Here is a 20,809-nt window from a genome sequence, read left to right as displayed (position 1 = left end):
AGAAATCTGATTTTGTCAGAGTTTCGCTCTTTTTTGTTTATGAAGTAAAAAATGTCACAGAGTGCTTTGAAAAACAAACCTTTCTTCAATTTGCGACTAAATCACACATAATCACTGAAGTTTTTCAGTGTCAGTTTCATATAAGACTATAGAAGAATAATGGTACATTTAATAAGAGTACAATATATCTTTTCAACATAAAAATTTGATTTTGCACATGTTACTGTTGTTAATAAAATATATTTTGTAAGCTTCCCAACTGAAGCTTAGTGCTTTACTGTCAAATGTGTATAAACATGAAATAAACAAGAAATGAACATGTAATATTATTAGTAACTGCACTTATTAATGCAAAACAATAGAAATGTTACATTATATATATATCTCTCTGAAATTAAAAGAATACTGCACATTGTAATCTCTAAATTAAGTCTAAGAGTTAAGTCTATTTATTATCAAAGCATTTGTCAGTAATACAGTTAAAATGGAGAAAATATGTGAACGATTGCATTGCAGGCTGATTCAAAATGTGCTTCTAAATTTTCTGCTTGTGCTCCTAAAAATTTTCAGTCAGGGGCTACAGTGCTCCTAGTAAAAATAGTAGTTAGTCCTTTGCATACCTAAATTTAGCTGTAGCATTTACATTTATTTTTTTCTTGATGTTTTATTTTTTAATTTATTTAGACAAAATAGCATAGAATATTAAATATTGGTCTTTTGTTTGTTATAGGCATTTAGAATTTTCCCTGCATTCAATTTTTATTTAATATAATTTAATCAGTCTTTTGCATTATAAACTTTTACTATGCCCAATTTGGGATTCATTTAATTCAACACTTCTCTGTTAAATTCTTATTCTACTATTTTTCTGTCTGTGTTTTTCACAGAAATCACAGGCCCCAAAGTGACTACATTTTGAAAGAAGCATGGGTTTTGGGAAAATCATGTACGTGTGTGTTATTGAACATTCTAAAGCAATGTAACGGCCAATGAGAACAAATGCTGAGAGCTCTGCTGGGCAACTTATTTAGATGTAGCTTCTGAGACATTATGGATTAAGAAGAGACAAGCATACAAGGCTTAAAGTACAAGCGTCAGGCATGTGTGCACAAGGCCCACAAGCAAATACTAGACAGCTGTTAGAAAAGCCAGGCTGAATTACCACAGACATACAATGAATTAATATGGATAAAAACAGTTTCACAGACTTCTCATTTCCTCCATTTGCATATGACTGCTATTCCACTCACTAACTCTCCAGGGAATTAGTTTATCTAATCTGAGAGACAGATTCACCACATAAAATCATAAACATCTTTGAAACCACCACATCAATAAATCAATGACTCAAAATAAACCATACATTTTCTTAAACGGATGTCAAACTAGGAACAAATGGTTACCTGGAACAAGGCCCAATGCTAAGTCACAATTACCACTTCACTGAGAGTACTTCTACATTGTAAGAAGCCAGACCTTGCTATTATCTTGAAAAGAAAAAAAAGAAGCATGGATTGAGGCATAGCAAAAGCCCTCTGAACCAGCATAATGTTGACTAAATCATATGCTACTACTACTTCAGTGGCAATCAGTTACACTTAAGCGTGATAGTTGTGAGAAGAAGTAAGAAAATGATTCTTGGCACGACTGAACATCTCTTGAGGGATAATAAAGAAAACCACATCTTAAACCTTTTAGACCTGGCGTCCATTACTATGAATGTGCATATGACTCTGCTTTAGATCTTGTCAATGAAAGGTTGTATGTTTAACAGCTAATCAAATAGCAATATCGACCTTCATATTTTTATTTTAGAAAAATAAAGCACATTGACGACAGACATAATGGCACTTTAGCCAAAGTGCAAAAGTAATGGTCCTTTAAAACTTTTTTATATTAACAGGCATCTCATAACAGTTTGATAGATTTATTGTAAGATTAAACAGATTTGTATGTATAAGTCCTATTTCAACTGTAGCTTTACAACTTTGGCCATTAAGTATTCATTTTTTGACAGACCATTTTTTCTGTCCAAAAATTTGAGTCTAAAGGAAACAATCCACAATACTGTCCACAGTTTGCTGCATACAATGCTTTGTGGTCTTTTACTGTGAATGGACAATTAATCAGTGACATCTCTTTAAATCTACATTACATACTTTCTTTTCCATGGTTTTGCTTTTTGAAAAATCAATGCTTGATTAATTGCAAAAACCTGGTCTTTGCTGAGAAAAGGATGATGGTGTCTAAATTAAGGAGCACAAACAACATCATATCAGCATCTCTCTTTCACCTGATCATGTTCTTGTTCAACTTTTTGATGTATTAGAAAGCAGTAATATTGTCTGTAAAAGGACAGACAAAAAAGTGAGCTCATATTAGAAGCATAATGTGTTATAAAGAATACATTAATGATGTAAACCAGCCATGTATGGACAAACTGTCTGCCTTTGAATGCTGCTAGTATATGGCCATAAGAAATACTGAGACACTTTGTATTTTTCAATATTTGCCCTGAATCCTCAGACTAGACACACTACGCAGCAGTGTTCAGCTGTGTCTGCCCATAGTGCTGTTTGTCAGGCTGGCTATAGCCACTGTGACAAATCACCAGCAGGCAGCCTTGTTAAAACACTGATGTGGTTTAATGGGTGATGTCCGAGACTTGGGTACATCTGATGAGCTCTCAGCAGACATTAATGTCCAGTCATATCCACTAGAGCAATCACAATTCTGGCTGAAGTTTGCTTGTTTTGTATTTCTTTTTCACATAGTGAAAGTAATTTCTAAACTAAATCTAGACTACGCAGCCTTTTTGGTTCTACGCTGACTAAATCGTTACGAACATCTCATCTAAAAGTTGTCGGCATTCAGATACAGTAGGAGGCTGGCCTGAATCCACGAAGCCCAAAACAGCGACTTAATTCAGCTACCAAAGTGCCTGCAACAAACTGAAGAGAAAAACGAGCCTTCTTATGTATTTTCAGCCTCAGCCAAAATAAAGCACATTGACGACAGACATAATGGCACTTTAGCCAAAGTGCAAAAGTAATGGACCTTTAAAACTTTTTTATATTAACGGGCATCTCATAGCAGTTTGATAGATTTATTATAAGATTAAACTGATTTGTATAAGTCCTATTTCAACTGTAGCTTTACAACTTTGGCCATTAAGTATTCATTTTTTGACAGACCATTTTTTCTGTCCAAAAATTTGAGTCTAAAGGAAACAATCCACAATACTGTCCACAGTTTGCTGCATACAATGCTTTGTGGTCTTTTACTGTGAATGGACAATTAATCAGTGACATCTCTTTAAATCTACATTACATACTTTCTTTTCCATGGTTTTGCTTTTTGAAAAATCAATGCTTGATTAATTGCAAAAACCTGGTCTTTGCTGAGCAAAAGGATTATGTTGTCTAAATTAAGGAGCACAAACAACATCATATCAGCATCTCTCTTTCACCTGATTATGTTCTTGTTCAACTTTTTGATGTATTAGAAAGCAATAATATTGTCTGTAAAAGGGCAGACAACAAAGTGAGCTCATATTAGGAGCATAATGTGTTATTAGGAATACATTAATAATGTGAACCAGCCACATGTATGGACAAACTGTCTGCCTTCACTGCCTTTGAATGCTGCTAGTATATGGCCATAAGAAATACTGAGACACTTTGTATTTTTCAATATTTGCCCTGAATCCTCAGACTAGACACACTACGCAGCAGTGTTCAGCTGTGTCTGCCCATAGTGCTGTTTGTCAGGCTGGCTATAGCCACTGTGACAAATCACCAGCAGGCAGCCTTGTTAAAACACTGATGTGGTTTAATGGGTGATGTCCGAGACTTGGGTACATCTGATGAGCTCTCAGCAGACATTAATGTCCAGTCATATCCACTAGAGCAATCACAATTCTGGCTGAAGTTTGCTTGTTTTGTATTTCTTTTTCACATAGTGAAAGTAATTTCTAAACTAAATCTAGACTACGCAGCCTTTTTGGTTCTACGCTGACTAAATCGTTACGAACATCTCATCTAAAAGTTGTCGGCATTCAGATACAGTAGGAGGCTGGCCTGAATCCACGAAGCCCAAAACAGCGACTTAATTCAGCTACCAAAGTGCCTGCAACAAACTGAAGAGAAAAACGAGCCTTCTTATGTATTTTCAGCCTCAGCCAAGCTCACCCATCCATGAAAATCCCATCTCAGGGAGAGAGGAGGTGAAGACCTGTGAGCACACACACATTCACTCGCACACAGCAGACAGTAAAGGACACGCCGCCAGATCCTCACTAAAGCCCTTTATCCTTATCATAACTACTCCCACAATTACTCACATGAGTGGTTTACCTGTTTCCGCCAAGCCATGCTGCATTTTTACTGTCCTAGTGATACGAAAACCTCTAGGCACCAAACATTAACTGGGCCGCTACAGACAGGCACACACAGCGGTTACATCATGCTGGAGTGTGAGATGCAATACTTAAAGCGTAGACAGATACACAGGGCGGCATGCTCACATATATACAAACTGTTTTAACTTTGCATGGCTTTCTATACATCTCTTGTGTGAGACGTGACAGCAGCAGTCATATTTGTCTGTCTAAAAAATGTGCTGAATATGAGTTCTGTGTGAATGGCTTGGTTTCGGTTTTAACCTAATCAAGATCTGCGCGTCTTGTGGGCTAGACTTATAAAACATTCAAATGCAACAACATCACTTACATCATGATCACCGCATCTCGCGCTCCACTAATGATGCTCCCAGACGCACACCTAACAATTGATTGTACTATTTTTGCATTCAAATGCAAATGTTTATTTTAAATTACATTTTTTTATTCACAATCTCCTCATCACAGGCAGGCACAGCACTCAATTCAGCATGTGTTCGTGTTTGTGTGTGCGGTCTGCGTCACTCATAGCACGTGCCTAAAGCATGCGCTATATCAAACATTTTTTCTATCGTTATCGAAGAGGGTGTACCGTCGATAAATATCGATACCGTTTTATCGCCCAGGCCTAACACACACCATCTGAAATATCAACATGACTGCAAACAGCTGCTTCTGCCGTTTACTTTACATCTCTGGGCATGTTCATTAAAATTTTTGAGCTTTGAAATGGCAAGGACTCACTCAATGGCATAATGAGCAGACAGCACAAGAAGATGAGGCTGATTTAACTCCACTTACAAATTTACACAAAAAATGAACAGGCTTAATTACACAGATCAACTAAGTGTTCAGAGGTGCCAAGAGAGAAGATATACTGCCTATTAAACATGAGAACAGTGCCACTTCTAGGGTAACCAAAGCTCCATATAACACACAAAGCTGTATTAGCATGCACATGATCCCACAACAAATGCTTTATGATTAAAGTCCAACATAAAATATGCATGTTTTATACTCTAAGGGGAAATGTGTCTAGTAGTGTTGACAAATCATTTCAACAAATAGTAGAGCTCAGTCTTGCTGTGCTATTGGATGGATGTTTTTCAAAGGTCGATGCTAGCATTTGAAGCACAGGGGCTACATACACACTGCAGCTAAATTTGGTTGACAGCTTACCTTTTAATGCTTAAATCTGTTCTGTACACACAGAGTTCAGTAATTTATGGGACTGACAACCACATTCTACAACAGAATTAAGTTACGAAAAATGTAGGTAGTGACAACCGCATTTACAAAAATCCTATGCAGTGCGTACAGAATTGTACTAAACAACTAGTTATTAATGACGTATTTACAAATGTATCACAGTTGTGTCTCTCTTCTGTATGTGCCATGCAAGAAATCACTGGAAAAGTGGTGTCTTGATTCATTCTTGTTGCCAGATCTTGCCAAAAAAAGACAGCCAACAAGAACAAGCCCAAATAAATCAAAATACTTTATCTTGGAAGGAAGACCAAAATGTTCACGACCTGAACCTGCCTACTTTATTATTTCCATAAATTGGATGGCCTTATGAGCCCAAACAACAAGCCCTAAGACACTTATAATAAGTGGGCATGGCAACACTTCAAGAGTGAGCTCTGTGAAACAGCTTTCCAGTCTTAAACAAAACATGACAGTTCTGTCGACAGTGGTTTAGTTAAAATCACCAAACATACCAATTCTTTGGTCACTGTAATATTACTTTGGTCAAAAATAGAGGATATCAAAAGTGAGACACCAAGATGTTTACCATGGTGTCAGTCATGAAAATTTCACAGTCGGTTCTGTTCCATACACACACAAAACCATAATTCGGGGAATTCACTCCCATATTTAAATGCGGTTGTCTCTCCTGAAGCTTTACAGTGTGTACATAACCAAGGTGTGCCAGATCTTACCCACCCACTGTCTCTTTCAGTTACTAACAACACATCTGATATCGACAGCATACCCCCGTCAAAGCACTGACTCGTCAATCATCACAGAAAGCCCCAACATGAAGTCCCAAGGGAGGAGAGGACGACAAATGAAATCAAGAGGTAAATAAATGAATCGATGGATGAATAATAGATTAGGCAGCAAGTGGCCCCTTCGAGCAATGCCACGAATGCAATATTAATAAGCAGCTCTTACTGTTCGTCTCTGTGTCTTCACTGACACTCTTAGGAAGAGCATGGGCCGAATAACACACAGCTGATCTGTACATTCGATCCGGATTACGGATTTTCTTCAGTCCTTCAGGAAGCAAAGAGAGAGTGGAGAAGAAAAAAAAGAATTCTGGGAAAAGTACACATTCCCGGATGTACAACTTTGTTTTAGTCTTTATTTCCCCCATGCACATAGCAGGAACTTATAAGAATGTTTACCAGGGTCAGCAGTGCCGAACCCCAGTCTCCCTCCCATCAGCAAGCCCATGCATCCCAAATGTGTCCATCTCCATGCTGAAGAACACCTCTCCCAAACAATATGCACCGTTCGGCCTCAGAGTTCAGCGTGCCTATTTGCTTCTCCCCCTTTTTTATCAAGCGCATTCAGGGGTGCATTTAAAGGGATTACTTTGGCCTAAGGTGCTGCCTTGTGAAGAGAAAATGTAGTTTCATTTGCAGGCAGGGGTATGGACGAGGAATGTAAAAGCACCCGGTTCCCTTGTAACTTCAGACCACATGCACATTTTCATTAACTATAACAAAGTGTCATAGATGGCTCCAGCTGTTAATGGCTAGAAGTGTTACACTGCCAAGAGAGAAAACAATCTATCTAGACCCCTGTACAGTAGTAACTCCAATACTAACTGTTTTTTTTTTTTTCAAAATCACCTGACGTGTTGCGCGTGTTTGCCTGTTTCTTGTATTTTTTCACTTTTCACCTCAGTCTTGCTGATAAATCTGTAGGTGCTGAAATAAACAGTCAAGAAACAGCCCCTAACAGGTAGCGATGAGGGCAGCAATCAAATTCATTGTGGTCCTAGGGCTGTTTGGTGAGGCTCAATTTTAGTAAGCTACACCAATCAATGAACTTAATGTGTGTTTCTGTGTGAGGCAGGTAGGGAAGGATCGAGACAAGTCGAAAGGATCTGTTATGACTCCCCAGGAAGAAGTGGCATCTCCATCTATCCCTGTCATTCACTAATTCAATAAAAAAATTAAAAATGTCAAAGCATACTTTCAAACTAAGGAAAATGACTATGCAGAGATCTTTAAAAGTTAATTTTCTACATAATGGCTCAATATGTCACAAATCCCTCTTTGGAGAGCTTGAATCCTTCCTGCTTCTACTAATAGTCAGTTGTTGTGATAAACAGCACCCTAGTCTCTGAATGAACCACCAAATTCAAATAGATGTGTGTAAAAATATGGAGCACCAACATCATCAAAAATTTAAATAATCTGTTATCATTTACTTATTTTTGTGTTTTACAGAAGAAAGAAAGTCAGGTTTGGAACTTGATGACAGTGAGATTGTATTGTTGTTGTAGTTGTTTTTGGGTGAACTGTCCCTTTAAATGTACAGTTCCTTCGCACATCTCAATCCACCATCGCCACCTTCCATAGGTACAGTCCCAGTTCCTGGCAATCTAAAATGTGAGCTAGGTCATATCAGGAGACAGAAGAACTCTATGGGAGACATTAACCATGTTTTCATAGCAGCCTCCAGCTAAGAACAGCCTGTCCTTATGTGCAAAATACCCTGCCAAATAATAAGGCCCTGGAGAACCGTGCTCTATGCAAACATTTTAAATGCTTCAAGGACAAAAGGTTAAAATACAGGCAACAATCAGTGCTAAAATGAATGGCGTGCAACACGTATAATGGCAAACTACATGCTGAAAGTGAATAGGCCTAGAAATTAAATATAACACACTGCTGGCTATATGGGACTCTGAATTTAGTTGTAGCCATACGGTGCAGAGCACTCTATATTACTATGGAGGTGTGGAACACTAGCTCCTCCCCTATACATTGACCTGACAAGCATGACAAAAATAACCGAGCCTGTTCTGCAATGGGAGTCACAAGTCGGGGTTTCTAAAAAGCTCTTGGCTACTGAGATGCATTGGCAGGAAGCAGGCCAGTCTGACACACGTTTCAAGGCTGGTTGTGTTTGTTTGCATCTGAAATGCACACACAGACATGCAGAGATTGACACATGCCACATGCACACACCCACAATCAAACACATACACACACAAAGAAAGAGCTAGTTTGGGTAGTTAGCCTCAGTGCTGTTTTGAAAACAAACGTAGATTTATATTTATGGTAATGTTTGTATTCTTAGCTGACACAGTGTTAAAAATATAACAGTGAACATTTAGGAAGCTCAATACCACCCCCTTGTGGATTTCTATATGTTCGGATCCCTGTGTTTGTCTGGAGTCATGTTTTAATGTCAGTTTATATTAGGATAATTTATTCTATCTATAGTTTATCAATATGCATAATTTACTACACAAAAGTGAGGTTTTATGATCAAACATATCTTTCACCTTCTACTAGGCTATTCACCATCATGAAAATGGACAATTCATCATCACACTATGATTTATCAACTCGTTTTGCTGTCTTTAAAGGTTCCCTAGAGGCTAGTTTGTTAACTATCAAAAACGATTTATAGACTGAATTTTTGTTTTAGCCAAACGTATGTTTTTTCGAGATATGTTATCACGATTTCCCCAAATAAAGTTTCTTCTAACTCAATGTCGCCACCTTGTGGTTAATAAACAATTATTTGCTTTGATCTCACACTGAAGGTGAATTGCAAACAAAAAAATCCTCGCAACTAATGACGACTTGCCAAAACCTCGTTGTGTATACGTTTTATATTCAAGGAAATCTGTCATATGAGCTGGTGGCAGCTTGACACAACTGTTCAAAATGTAATTCTGGTCAGAGCTTCAATAATACTAAAAACAATACTGTTGACTACGTCTGACAATAATAATTAAAAATCGTATTTCAGCCAAATTTAGCAGCGAAATAATGTGGACATGCATTGCAATGCAACTGTATTAGAGTGTCTCTGAGTCAAACCAACTCGTTGCCTTATTCATTCAAGAGACAAATCTGAAAAGTATTCGAAACAGTGTTAAAGAGAAATGGTTATGTATAATCTTCAATAACACCTCTTCTTTCTTCCTGGCATAAGAATAAAATTTCGTTTTGCGTTATGGTCGCCACATTCCATTCTTGGTTATACAAGAATATAGTTCAGAGATTTAAACTGCTATTTATGTGTATCTGACGTAAAGGGGGCAAACTGGTATAGAAGAATGTGTCCTTGAAGCAAATTTCAAAGTGAAATATCTTTGACCACACATTACAAAACCGCAAAAAAGAAGGTCAGTTGGAGTCTATGGACGCGTGAAAGTGACCGAGAGGGGGGAAAATCTACTATTAAACAAGCTTACCAGCAGTATTTTTATGACTCCTGGCTGTAAGGTAGTTTTAGGTCAAACTACGGTCTCCAGAACTCTATCCCCGCCAACTCAGAAACAATTTACGCAACCGAGGAAGCTTGGTAAATCGAAAAAATAAGTTAGAAATCGACAGTCGTTGCGGCTCACAAGTTTTGCTTTGAGCGCGACCGTTAGGCTGAGGGAAACCGAGCGCGAGACGGATTTTTGAATTTTCAGAGGCGCTCGCGCTTTTGCTCCGGATTGTTTTTAAATATGTGTGATGCACACACTGCTGGCTAGCTACCGATGCTGGCTAGGGTGATGTGATGTGATGTGATGTCTGTGCTGGAATAACGAGTGTGTGAGGATAAACACAGAGGCTTTACAATCCCAAAAGCTCCTCGGTTCTCAACTGGCGGCTCTTCCCTGCCTGCCTCCAAATTTTTCCCCTCGCACACTCTTGTCGTACAAGTAAAAAATATCCCCGATGTTTCTGACTTACCTTCCGGCTTGTTTTCGGCAGCCATTTCCCCTCCGCGCGCCACATCCTCCTCCTCCTCTTCACGAGCGTTGGGTACCACGCGCGTTCACGCCGAGGACAGCAGCACGAGAAGCAGGGACTGGCGAGGCAGAGGCGAGTCCAACCGGAGCGCACTCACGATTGGCTGTCCAACTATGACTGACCATGTTGTTCTAAAATGGCTTGCGAGAGCAAAGCAAATATCCTCCCCTTCAAAGTGTCTCTGAGAACCATTGGGTAAAGCGTGATGTGTAGATACACCTTAAGAAGAACCGAGCCAATCCAAAGTGAGCGCTCTTGAGACGTTCGCGTGCAAATGAAAAGACGATGCAAATGTTTCAAGTTGCTCAATTCAAAGGCAGAAAACGTATTTTTCTGAGCTTTTTGCGCTGACATTTTATTCGTAAGCAATTCAGGACAGGTCATTTGTACGTCAAGTCAATGGCCTTTATCCATTTTATATTATAGCTCTGCTACCAATGCACTGTAATCACTTTTACTGCTCAGATTGAAAACTTTCGACCACGTTGAATTGAATTTGCAATGAATAAAATCGAGTTGACAACTCATAAAATCACGTAAAATGGCAGAAATCATTGTGACAAGTTCAATGGATGTTGTATGATAATTATGGGAAAACATTTTTTTTTTTTACAAATTGCTGATTGTTATAAAGCCACCTGCGTTAAAACGCAAAAGCTGTGCGTTTTTTATGTTGTTAAAGCAATGTATGCCATTAGAGATAGATACATAGCAATCCATAGGTTAACCTTGAAGATGAAGCAACGTTTGGACTGAATGCGCTGAAGTGCTGCGCCATGGTGCTGAACAGACAGCTCCAGGTGGCAGCAGCGGTCTACTGTCACAGTGCGCTTTCACGAAAAATGTAGCACCCCAGACCTCCTAAATATCTTATGGTTCACTGAAAGTATCCGGAAAGTATCCTACACTGCTGAGCTTGCGAGATAAATAGTTTCTGATAGTCTATTCCAATAGTGTATGCATAATGCTGTGGTCTGGGTCCCATCTGAATTGCTTAGAAAACCTCAAAACTGCGTTTAGGAATATGGAAGTCGTATTATAACCGAGCTGATTAATTATTCGTTAGATTAAGCATTCGTTAATTGCATTGAGCATATAGATAATGGCTTAAATGCCTCTCTGCCCGCAGCGAATACCCTCCATGAAATGTTATCATTAAAGCGTCATCTTTATTGCTTGCAGTTGCTTGATAACACGAGTGCTTTCCAAATCCTTATCTGTTCATTTTCGAAGAGAAAAATCTTGGATTGTTGAATAAAATATTCTAAATGACCCGTGGAGAAAACATTCGGGCCAGTCTATCAGACGAAACATCTGGTAATGGAATACACATAACATTGTGACTTATAAACAACATATGACTGAATAAATCAAGCTCAATGTGTATGTAGTAAAGGTTTAATGTAGGATTAGAAACGTGTTCAGAAGGCTAATAATAATACATAAAGCTCTTGAAAAATGTTGGTTTACTACAGCTTTTGAGGCACTTGAATTCTCTAAGGGACTGAAAATTATACTACAGCACAATTCCTTATGGAACATCTGCAATCTATTCTTGCCAAGGATCACACATGGCATCACACAGAGGTCTTCACAGGCTATCTACTCCTTACTTAAATTCCATTACGTCACAAAAACATCTTTGTTTCCATCCATTTAACTTATCACAATAATTTCTACTCGATTTTATGACTTTTCGAAGTTGATTTTATTCGTCTGTAATTAAAATCGAAGTGGACTTATTTAATGATTGCACACATACTGACACGACACTGATTTATTATCGACATTTTTTTTTCAAACACTAATGGAACTCAGCTTGGATCTGACGTCAACTACAGCCCATTAACTAACTGAATGTTAATTAAGGCCAAAAGAGGGCGCCGGTTGACTTTTTAACTGAATAAATTAAATTAAACTAGAATGTTGGATAAATAAAATGTCTAGAATTAATAAAAGTCTGCTAGAAACATCTTTTAAGTCTTCAGTTTGAATGTATTTATTATTTTTAGATATTCTTTGTGGATACTTGAGTGTTAAAGTCTAGGCTATATTTTGCGTTTGCAGCACGTAAAAGTATTTCAATTAGATTAAATGTTCAACATCCCATCAGCAGGCTAATATAAACACGCTTGGACATTGATAAACTTGAAACGAAAACGCGAAAACGCGCAATGTCGAGGAAAACTTGCTAGTGTCGGTTAAATTAATAGGCTATAGGCCTATATTACATAGCACATAATGTGGTTGTAAAATATAAAATGTTGTATATTTTATTGGTACGTTATACATAGATGAGTATGTGGATTTTCCTAACCGAAAAAATGACAATAAGCCATAAAAACTGATTTTTATGTCGTCTGGACTACTGGACAAACAATTAGAAGTTTATTGTAAAGTGCAAAATGCGAAAATAAGGCTCTGAGAAATTTTTACAACATGTTTGTGTCCCCAAAGTTCTACCAACACTTGCGGTCTTCACGCACACTTGAAGACTTGAACTAAATACAGAAAGGACCGGTCCGTATACATATCTATCTGGACAGGCCCAAAGAACTCTCTCTTACATCCTTTTGCTCAGTGTTTCCTCCCATCCTGAGGGTGGCGCTGAAGCCCTGCATGCGCTCCAACTCTACACACCAAAAATCAGCGTAGTTTGATCTGGCGCTGGGGCGGGGCGGGGCCGGGGATGAAAGGTGGTAAATATGGCGGCGGCCTTGGAAGAAGATGAAATCGACAATGATGATTATTATTCTCTGTTAAACGTCCGCAGAGAGGTATGCCATATTGTTGTTAACAGAGAAGTTTAAGATGAGAAAGCCGCAAGTGAACAGTAAATGCAGGTGCTTCAGGTATCGCGCTTTTAAACAGGATCCAACAGCATGTCGTTAAGCTTTGGCTTCAGTCAGCACACCGTGACCCTTACTTATCATTGTCTTCAAGCAGGAATTTGACTTCATGGTCATTAATAGATCGGATGCATACTATATATAAATGCCTTCTGTTCTCTTTCACCTTAAACGAGAAGCACTGAGTGAAAACACTATTTAGGTGGTACTTTTTGGCACTTCTCAACTGTAAAAGTGAAACTGCTTCCAAAGTGTTGACTTCAATCAAGAAAACTCTGCGAATGATATTTAACACATCTATTAAACGAGATCGTTTTGTCTTTGCCAGCTGTTAAGATTAGTAGAAAAAAATAATTTACCTAAAAATGAAAAATCTTTTACCATTTATTCACCCTCATGTTGCTCCAAATCTGTATAACTTTCTTCTGTGGAGACGTTATGCAGAATGTTATGGACTGACAGCCATCTTTTGGCATACAATGTAATCAAATTGTGACTTTGACGTTTTCATTTTGTCTAATTTAGTGGAACAGAACAGAAAGTTAAACATTTATGACACTTTAAAGTTTTCACAGAAGCCAAGAAGAGGATTTAAATTTGTTTTGATTACAACTTTCGGAACTTGTTTTTGGACTCTCTTGAAGTTTTTGGTCTTGATTTTGCACCTTTTTATGTTATGTCCTCCCAAGAGCAATGTTGTAATTTAGGGTTATGATGAATGATTTCTGTTTAACTTTATATTCAGGCCACACAGGATGAGCTCAAGGCTTCATATCGCTGTCTTTGCATGCTCTACCACCCAGACAAGCACAGAGATCCAGAGCTTAAAAGCCAGGCAGAGCAGCTTTTTAACTTGGTTCACCGGGCATATGAAGGTACGTTGTTTTTGCACACTAGTGTTGCTTTCGTCAACGAAAATTAATTTTCATTGACTAAAACTAGACTAAATGTCATCAGTTTTCGTCGACTAAAACTAGACTAAAATGCTCAGACTTTTAGTTGACTAAAACTTGACTAGACTAAAAAGAGTATGAACGTGACTAAAACTAATAAAAACTAAAATGACAGTTTCACACAAAGACTAGACTAAAACTAAAATTAAAACAGGCCGCCAAAAACAACACTATTGCACACTCAGCCTTTTAAAGCCTTTGACAAAGCAAGCCACTTTTGTTGCATTGTTGTCTTTGTTTTTACTGTCAAGGAAGCATTTTGTTTTTAAAGGGATAGTCCATTCAAAAATTAATATTTTGTCATCATTTAATCACTCTCATGTTGTTCCAAACCTGTATGCATTTTATGACATATTATGAAAAATGTTCATAACCAAACCAGTTCCCCTTTGACTTCCATTGTTTTGGAAGTAAATGAAAACTGAAACTGTTTAGTTACCAACATTCTTCAAAATATCATCTTCTGTGTTCCACAGAAGAAAGTAAGTCATACAGGTTTGGAACATCATTAGGTAAATGATGACACAATTTTCATTTTTGGGTGAACTGTCTGGCTGACTCTTTAACTTTTATAAAGAATATCTCTTTGGATTTGAGACTTTAGTCTTTGCAACTTTACAGATCTTCTTTATGCACCAAAAGCTTGTAACACTCCAAAGAGAAAGAAAAACTTGAAATCGCATCATATGACCCCTTTAACAGACCCTTTCTCTGTAGTAAAACAAGTTTTTAATACCAAGTCATGAATATTTCATGATTGTGATTTATGTTCTTTTGCAGTACTAAGTGACCCACAATCTAGAGCAATCTATGACATATATGGGAAGAGAGGGCTGGAAGTGGAAGGATGGGAGGTAAGTTGGCTATTCAGAAGGCTAAAAAATGCTTCAGCATTCATTTCATACTTCCATAACATTTCAAGCAAATAATTTTCCCAGTGGGCTTTTGTGTCATCTTTTTTGTGCTCACTACAATAATGATTTCTAGGTAGTGGAGAGGAAAAGAACACCAGTAGAGATCCGTGAAGAGTATGAGCGACTTCAAAGAGAGAGAGAGGAGAGAAGACTACAGCAAAGGACCAACCCTAAGGTTTGACCTAATGCCTTCAAAGCAGCAGCCACTGTCATCATTAATACAGGTCTCGCTGATTGTTCTCTGTTTATCTCAGGGCACAATAAGCGTGGGTATTGATGCGACAGACCTCTTTGATCGCTATGAGGAGGATTATGAAGAGATCTCTGGTGGTGGCAGCGGCGGCCTACCGCACATTGAGATCAACAGGATGCACATATCACAGTCAATAGAGGTATAGTCCTTACATCATGTTTTTTCTGATGTATATTCTAGATTACTGTTCAGAAGTATGGGTCAGTAAGGTTTTTGTGTTTCTTTTGAAAGACATAAATACTTTTATTCAGAAAGGATGCATTGAATTAAAAACAATAAAGATGTGTAATGTTACAAAAGATTTCTATTTCAAATAAATGTTGTACTTTTGAGCTTTCTGTTCTTCAAAGAATACTTGAAAAAATGAATCATGTTTCCACAAAAATATTAAGCAGTGCAGCTGTTTTCTGGTGTGATAAGAACTGTTGATCATATATCAATGTTTTTAGCAAGAAATCAGCATATTAGAATGATTTCTGAAGGATCCTGTGACACTGGAGTAAAGGCTGCTGAAAATTCAGATTTTGCAGATTATCACAGAAATAAATTATATTTTACAATATATCAAAATAAAAAAAATTCTAATAATGTTTCACAGTATTACTGGTTTCACTGTATTTTGTTTAAATAAATTCAGCCTTGGTGAGCAAAAACTTAAGAAAACATACTAACTCCAGTCAGTTATGAAGTTATGATAGGGCACAATGCAAGTGTTAACATATAAATATGCTTCCTGTGTAAATGACATGATGCTCATTTTTTTTGTCCTGTTGAATTTATTCATGTATTTAAAAATGCATTCATTACAGTGACTTGGTATTTCATGTATACAATTCTCTGTATTTGTTTGAAACACTTTTTACTTTGAAAAAATAAATGTATGTGTCTGTGTTAAATATATATAATTATAAAAAAATATTTTTATATTTAATCCATTAAATTCAAACTTTAAAAAATTTTCAGGAAAAAAAAACATAACCTAAATTTAAAAAATACTTTCTAAGAGACTTGTGATTTAAACTAGATATTTCCTTTCTTTTAAAAGATTTTTACTTTCATTTATTGTGGAAGCGAATCACACTTATATGTCATTGGCCCTGATCTTAATACAGTCGTGATGCTTATATACTGTCCATCTCTGCTCTCACAGGCCCCTTTGACAACCTCAGACACAGCCATTCTTTCCGGCTCTCTCTCCACACACAATGGAAATGGGGGAGGAAACATAAACTTGGCCTTGCGACGAGTCACCTCGGCTAAGGGCTGGGGAGAAGTAAGTGCTGTCAGTTAATGCTGTACATAATAATGGACTAGATTATCATTTTTGCTGAACTTCTAATCAAACATGATTCGTACATGTTTAATACAGGTTGAGTTTGGGGCAGGAGACACACATGGCCCTCTCTTTGGGTTAAAAATTTTCCGTAACTTAACTTCACGCTGGTGAGTACAGCACATCTCTGTTTTTGAGAAATTTAGTTTAATTATTGTCCCTTTATTTATTTTTGTTAAAAATTGTAACTCTTTGACTTTTTTTTTTTGTTGTTGAGTGAATTGTATATTGACGATATATTTGTGTTTTTTAGCTTCACAACGGCTCATTGTGGCATGCAGTTTTCATCCCGCGGCATACGGCCGGGGCTCACTACTATGCTTGCACGCCACCTGGACAAAAACACTATGGGTTATTTACAGTGGCGCTGGGGTACTCAGTCTTCCATGAACACCAGCATCGTCAGGGACACCAAAAGCAGCCATTTGACCTTCGCTGTGCAGGTCAGTTGCTTGTTTTGCACAGCACCACCTAATCTTTATTCCAGTGTTTTGTTTTCTCAACCACTGTTCATGATCTTTTATTATTGCCATAGTTGGGAATTCCACATACATTTATCATGATGAGCTACCAGTACAAATTCCAGGATGATGACCAGACCAAGATCAAGGGCTCTTTCAAGTATGTATCTGTGAATGCTGCCTTTGTCTTTTTGTGTTTTGCATATAGATGGCTTGTAGTTGTATTTTTATCTAGCTACATTTGCACTTTTAACCAAATAGAAGATGGTTAGTTTAAACAGGTAGTTCATAAATCTGGTTAGTTAAAACATGTAGTTCAAAAAAAAGGTACTGGTAGAATTTGTCAGCCAATATTAGCTTTGAGTATTATTATGCACAATTTTTTAAAAATAATTATTTGTTGATAAAGTTGTATTTGTTTTGTTTTTTTACATGATTTAATTATTTTTGCTGTATTTGAAGAGTTCTGCTTAATCAAATTCTTTATCATTGTTATACTTTATCAATGTGCTTTAAAAAATGTTGCTTATCAAGCACCCTATTTGGCACAGATTTTACCTTGACTATTTGCACATGTAAACAACAAAAACAAGGTTTGCATCAAGTTTGGATTAAATCGGATATGTACCCTGTCTGACCTCTAAATGCTTGTATCTTGAAAACCATATATACGTTGAAATTCACTTTTACTTGTATTAGTACTGCCTATTTTAATCAACTGCAATCTTTGGGTTGAGCTGTTTTGTAATTGAATTAGGTTAGCCCTGTATTTTTGTTTGCTTATTTCACATTTGATATAAAAATATTATACAGCAAACACTCTGCAGTATTGCTGTGGACTCCCTAGGGGTCACAGATCTACTGTTAAAGACAGCCGGTCTATTGAATGTAAATAAACAGGAAATCTGTGTATTTGTCCTTGCAGTATAAATGCAGCATCTCTCTGATACGCTAGATTCTGTGTTCATGCAGGTGTCCGCGGGTCCTTAAAAAGTCTTAAAATGTCTTAAATAACGTTTTCCTAATATAAGGCCTTAAAATGTCTTAAATTCGGATTTGATTGGTCTTAATTATTTTTGGTCTCATATTTATACACATTAAATATTACATATATGTATGTAATAAAATGTGTATTTCCATTACAGGTTTAGGTCTTAAATTTCATATAAGGTGGTATTAAAAAGGTCTTAAAAAGTCTTAAATTTAACTTGTTCAAGTCTGCAGAAACCCTGTCATGTGACCTGCAGTTTATTTGTGGCTGATCACTACCAACTGTCTTAATGATTCTCATTTTCTGTTTCTAGCCTGTTAAAATAACAGCACTTGTGTTGCAGGTCAGGGTTTTTCGGTACGGTGGTGGAATATGGTGCTGAAACTAAGATCAGTCGACACAGTGTCCTGGGCGCTACTGTCAGCGTCGGAGTACCTCAAGGCGTCTCCCTCAAGATCAAGTCAAATTCTTTTGATCATTTTGAAGCTATATTCCAATAGCAGTTTTTCAGTAGCTCTGAAATCGTGGTATTTTTGTCTATCCCAGGTTGAACCGAGCGAGCCAGACGTACTTCTTCCCCATTCACTTAACAGACCAGCTTCTACCCAGCGCCGTTTTTTATGCCACTGTCGGACCCCTTGTGTTCTACTTGGCCATCCAGCGGCTAGTTATCAGACCTTACCTTCGTGCTCAGCAGGAACAGTAAGCCTTTTTAGCTGATTAAATGTGCAAAGTCACACTAACATGTTTCATTTTGCTGTCTTTTATTGGCCAGTTGACTTCCCAACACTCTTCTCCAACCTTTATCCCCTGTGAGTCTGGAAAATAATAGACTGAAATCCGTTTAAATGGCTGTGAAACTGTGAGTAAAAGAGCAAAAGAGTAAATTAAAATTGAACCTTTCGTCTTTTGTTTAGGGAACTTGAGAAGCAGCGGGAGAGTTCGGCATCAGACATTGCCAAGAAGAAGCAAGAGGCAGAAGCAGCTGTGAGTTCATAATGTCTAAATACACTGCAAATAATTTATAATGCATGACCGTTTAAAGTGGTCATAACTTTCACGGAAGGCTCTTTGTGTTCGGAGAAACAATGAGTTAGCATCAGGCTATCGTTCCTATCTGCACATCAGTCGCTGTGTCAGCGTGATAAATGTGTGCCTTCACTATGTGCATATACAAGCAGTCTTATTTGAAATCACTCTTTTCTCTAGGTTCTGCTGATGCAAGAGTCTGTGCGTAGAATTATCGAAGCAGAAGAGTCCAGAATGGGTATGACCGCATAACACCCGATAGCACTGGACGTGATCAAACTATGATTTGAACTTTCTGCCAAGTGAGGAATGGTGACTTCAACTCCTTGTGTACCAGGTTTGATCATCCTCAATGCCTGGTATGGCAAGTTTGTGACAGACAACAGCCGGAAGCACGAAAGGGCAAGGGTCATTGATGTGACGGTGCCTCTACAGTGCCTGGTGAAGGACTCCAAGCTTGTTCTCACAGAAGCCTCTAAGGTAAAGCACAGCTATGCTTGCTTTGTAATAGGTTTTGGTCCAGAAGACAAATAAGGGATGAGAGGAGAGTGTTATTGGAATAGCAATGAATTCTCAGAAGGTTTTATCTAGTTTTCTGAAATGTTTTGCATGTGCTTTCTAAAGCTTGATTTTGCTTCTGAAATATTAAATGTATTTTTTTGCATCGCTGTACTGAATAAAAGGGAAAAGAAACTGCAAATGAGTGAAAAATGTAAACCGTTATAAATAAAGACATACACAAGAGTTCAAAGGTTTGAGGTCAGTGTGATTTTTATATTTTTTAAGAATATACTTTCAGCAAAGATGCATTAAATTCGTTAAAAATGACAGTAAAGACAGTTATGTCACAAAAACTACAATTTCATATAAATGCCGTTCTTTTGAACTTTCTGTTCATCAAAGTAGTATCAGTTTCCACAAATATATGTGACCCTGGACCACAAAACCAGTCATAAGGATCAATTTTTTGAAATTGAGATTTATACACCATCTCAAAGCTGAATAAATAAGCTTTCCATTGATGTATGGTTTGTTATGATAGGGCAATATTTGGCCGAGATACAACTATTCTGTATATATACAGATATATACAGAAAATCTGGAATCTGAGTGTGCAAAAAAATCGAAATACTGAGAAAATCGCCTTTAAAGTTGTCCAAATGAAGTTTTTAGCAATGCATATTACTAATCAAAAATTAAGTTTTGATATATTTACAGTAGGAAATTTACAAAATATCTTCATGGAACATGATCTTTACTTAATGTCCTAATGATTTTTGGCATAAAAGAAAAATCAATAATTTTGACCCATTCAATGTTTTTTTTGGCTATTGCTACAAATATACCCCAGCGACTTAAGACTGGTTTTGTGGTCCAGGGTCACATATTAACCTGAACAACTGTTTTCAACATTATAGATTTAAGACATAATAAGAATTGTTTTGAATGGTAGTGTAAGTATCCTGTAAGTTTCCTTAATATTCCAATAAATGTTGAAATAAAAAAAATTAAAATTTTGAAATGTAGCTTAATGTATTTTAAAAAGCCTCAAATATTCTAATGTTGCACTCTAATACTGTTGCATGAAATGTTTAACAAACAAAAAGATACAAAAAAAAAAAAAAAAA

General features: G+C 37.2%; 2 protein-coding genes across 7 annotated transcripts in view; one reads left to right on the top strand and one right to left on the bottom strand.

Annotated features, from left to right (window-relative positions):
- Positions 1-10,398, bottom strand: part of LOC107708820 (calmodulin-binding transcription activator 1-like) — a 390,706-nt gene extending 380,308 nt beyond the window's left edge. For 5 of the 6 annotated variants that reach the window (XM_016513145.1, XM_016513146.1, XM_016513141.1 and 2 more), the window contains exons 1-2: positions 10,339-10,398; positions 6,578-6,679 (exon numbers count right to left, since the gene is read on the bottom strand). In XM_016513145.1, coding sequence (XP_016368631.1) covers positions 6,578-6,679; positions 10,339-10,363 — 127 coding nt within the window. In that variant the 5' untranslated portion in view covers positions 10,364-10,398. The remainder of the gene's footprint in view (positions 1-6,577; positions 6,680-10,338) is intronic. The other variant, XM_016513143.1, reaches the window with a different exon arrangement.
- Positions 10,399-13,043: 2,645 nt separating this feature from the next.
- The window catches only part of LOC107708818 (dnaJ homolog subfamily C member 11), a 9,460-nt gene continuing 1,694 nt past the window's right edge, over positions 13,044-20,809 (top strand). Inside the window, exons 1-14 of the mRNA XM_016513137.1 lie at positions 13,044-13,175; positions 13,993-14,122; positions 14,981-15,054; positions 15,188-15,289; positions 15,369-15,506; positions 16,518-16,640; positions 16,737-16,810; positions 16,954-17,143; positions 17,236-17,321; positions 18,496-18,612; positions 18,699-18,854; positions 19,070-19,139; positions 19,362-19,419; positions 19,519-19,661. Of these exons, the coding sequence (XP_016368623.1) occupies positions 13,104-13,175; positions 13,993-14,122; positions 14,981-15,054; positions 15,188-15,289; positions 15,369-15,506; positions 16,518-16,640; positions 16,737-16,810; positions 16,954-17,143; positions 17,236-17,321; positions 18,496-18,612; positions 18,699-18,854; positions 19,070-19,139; positions 19,362-19,419; positions 19,519-19,661 (1,533 nt within the window). The 5' untranslated portion in view covers positions 13,044-13,103. The remainder of the gene's footprint in view (positions 13,176-13,992; positions 14,123-14,980; positions 15,055-15,187; positions 15,290-15,368; positions 15,507-16,517; positions 16,641-16,736; positions 16,811-16,953; positions 17,144-17,235; positions 17,322-18,495; positions 18,613-18,698; positions 18,855-19,069; positions 19,140-19,361; positions 19,420-19,518; positions 19,662-20,809) is intronic.

The sequence above is a fragment of the Sinocyclocheilus rhinocerous genome, unplaced genomic scaffold, assembly GCF_001515625.1.
Source record: "Sinocyclocheilus rhinocerous isolate Xijiao unplaced genomic scaffold, SAMN03320098_v1.1 scaffold1406, whole genome shotgun sequence".
In the NCBI taxonomy this organism is placed as follows: Eukaryota; Metazoa; Chordata; class Actinopteri; order Cypriniformes; family Cyprinidae; genus Sinocyclocheilus; species Sinocyclocheilus rhinocerous.
The sequence above is the reverse complement of the archived record's forward strand: the minus strand, read 5'-3'. Positions and strand labels throughout refer to the sequence as shown.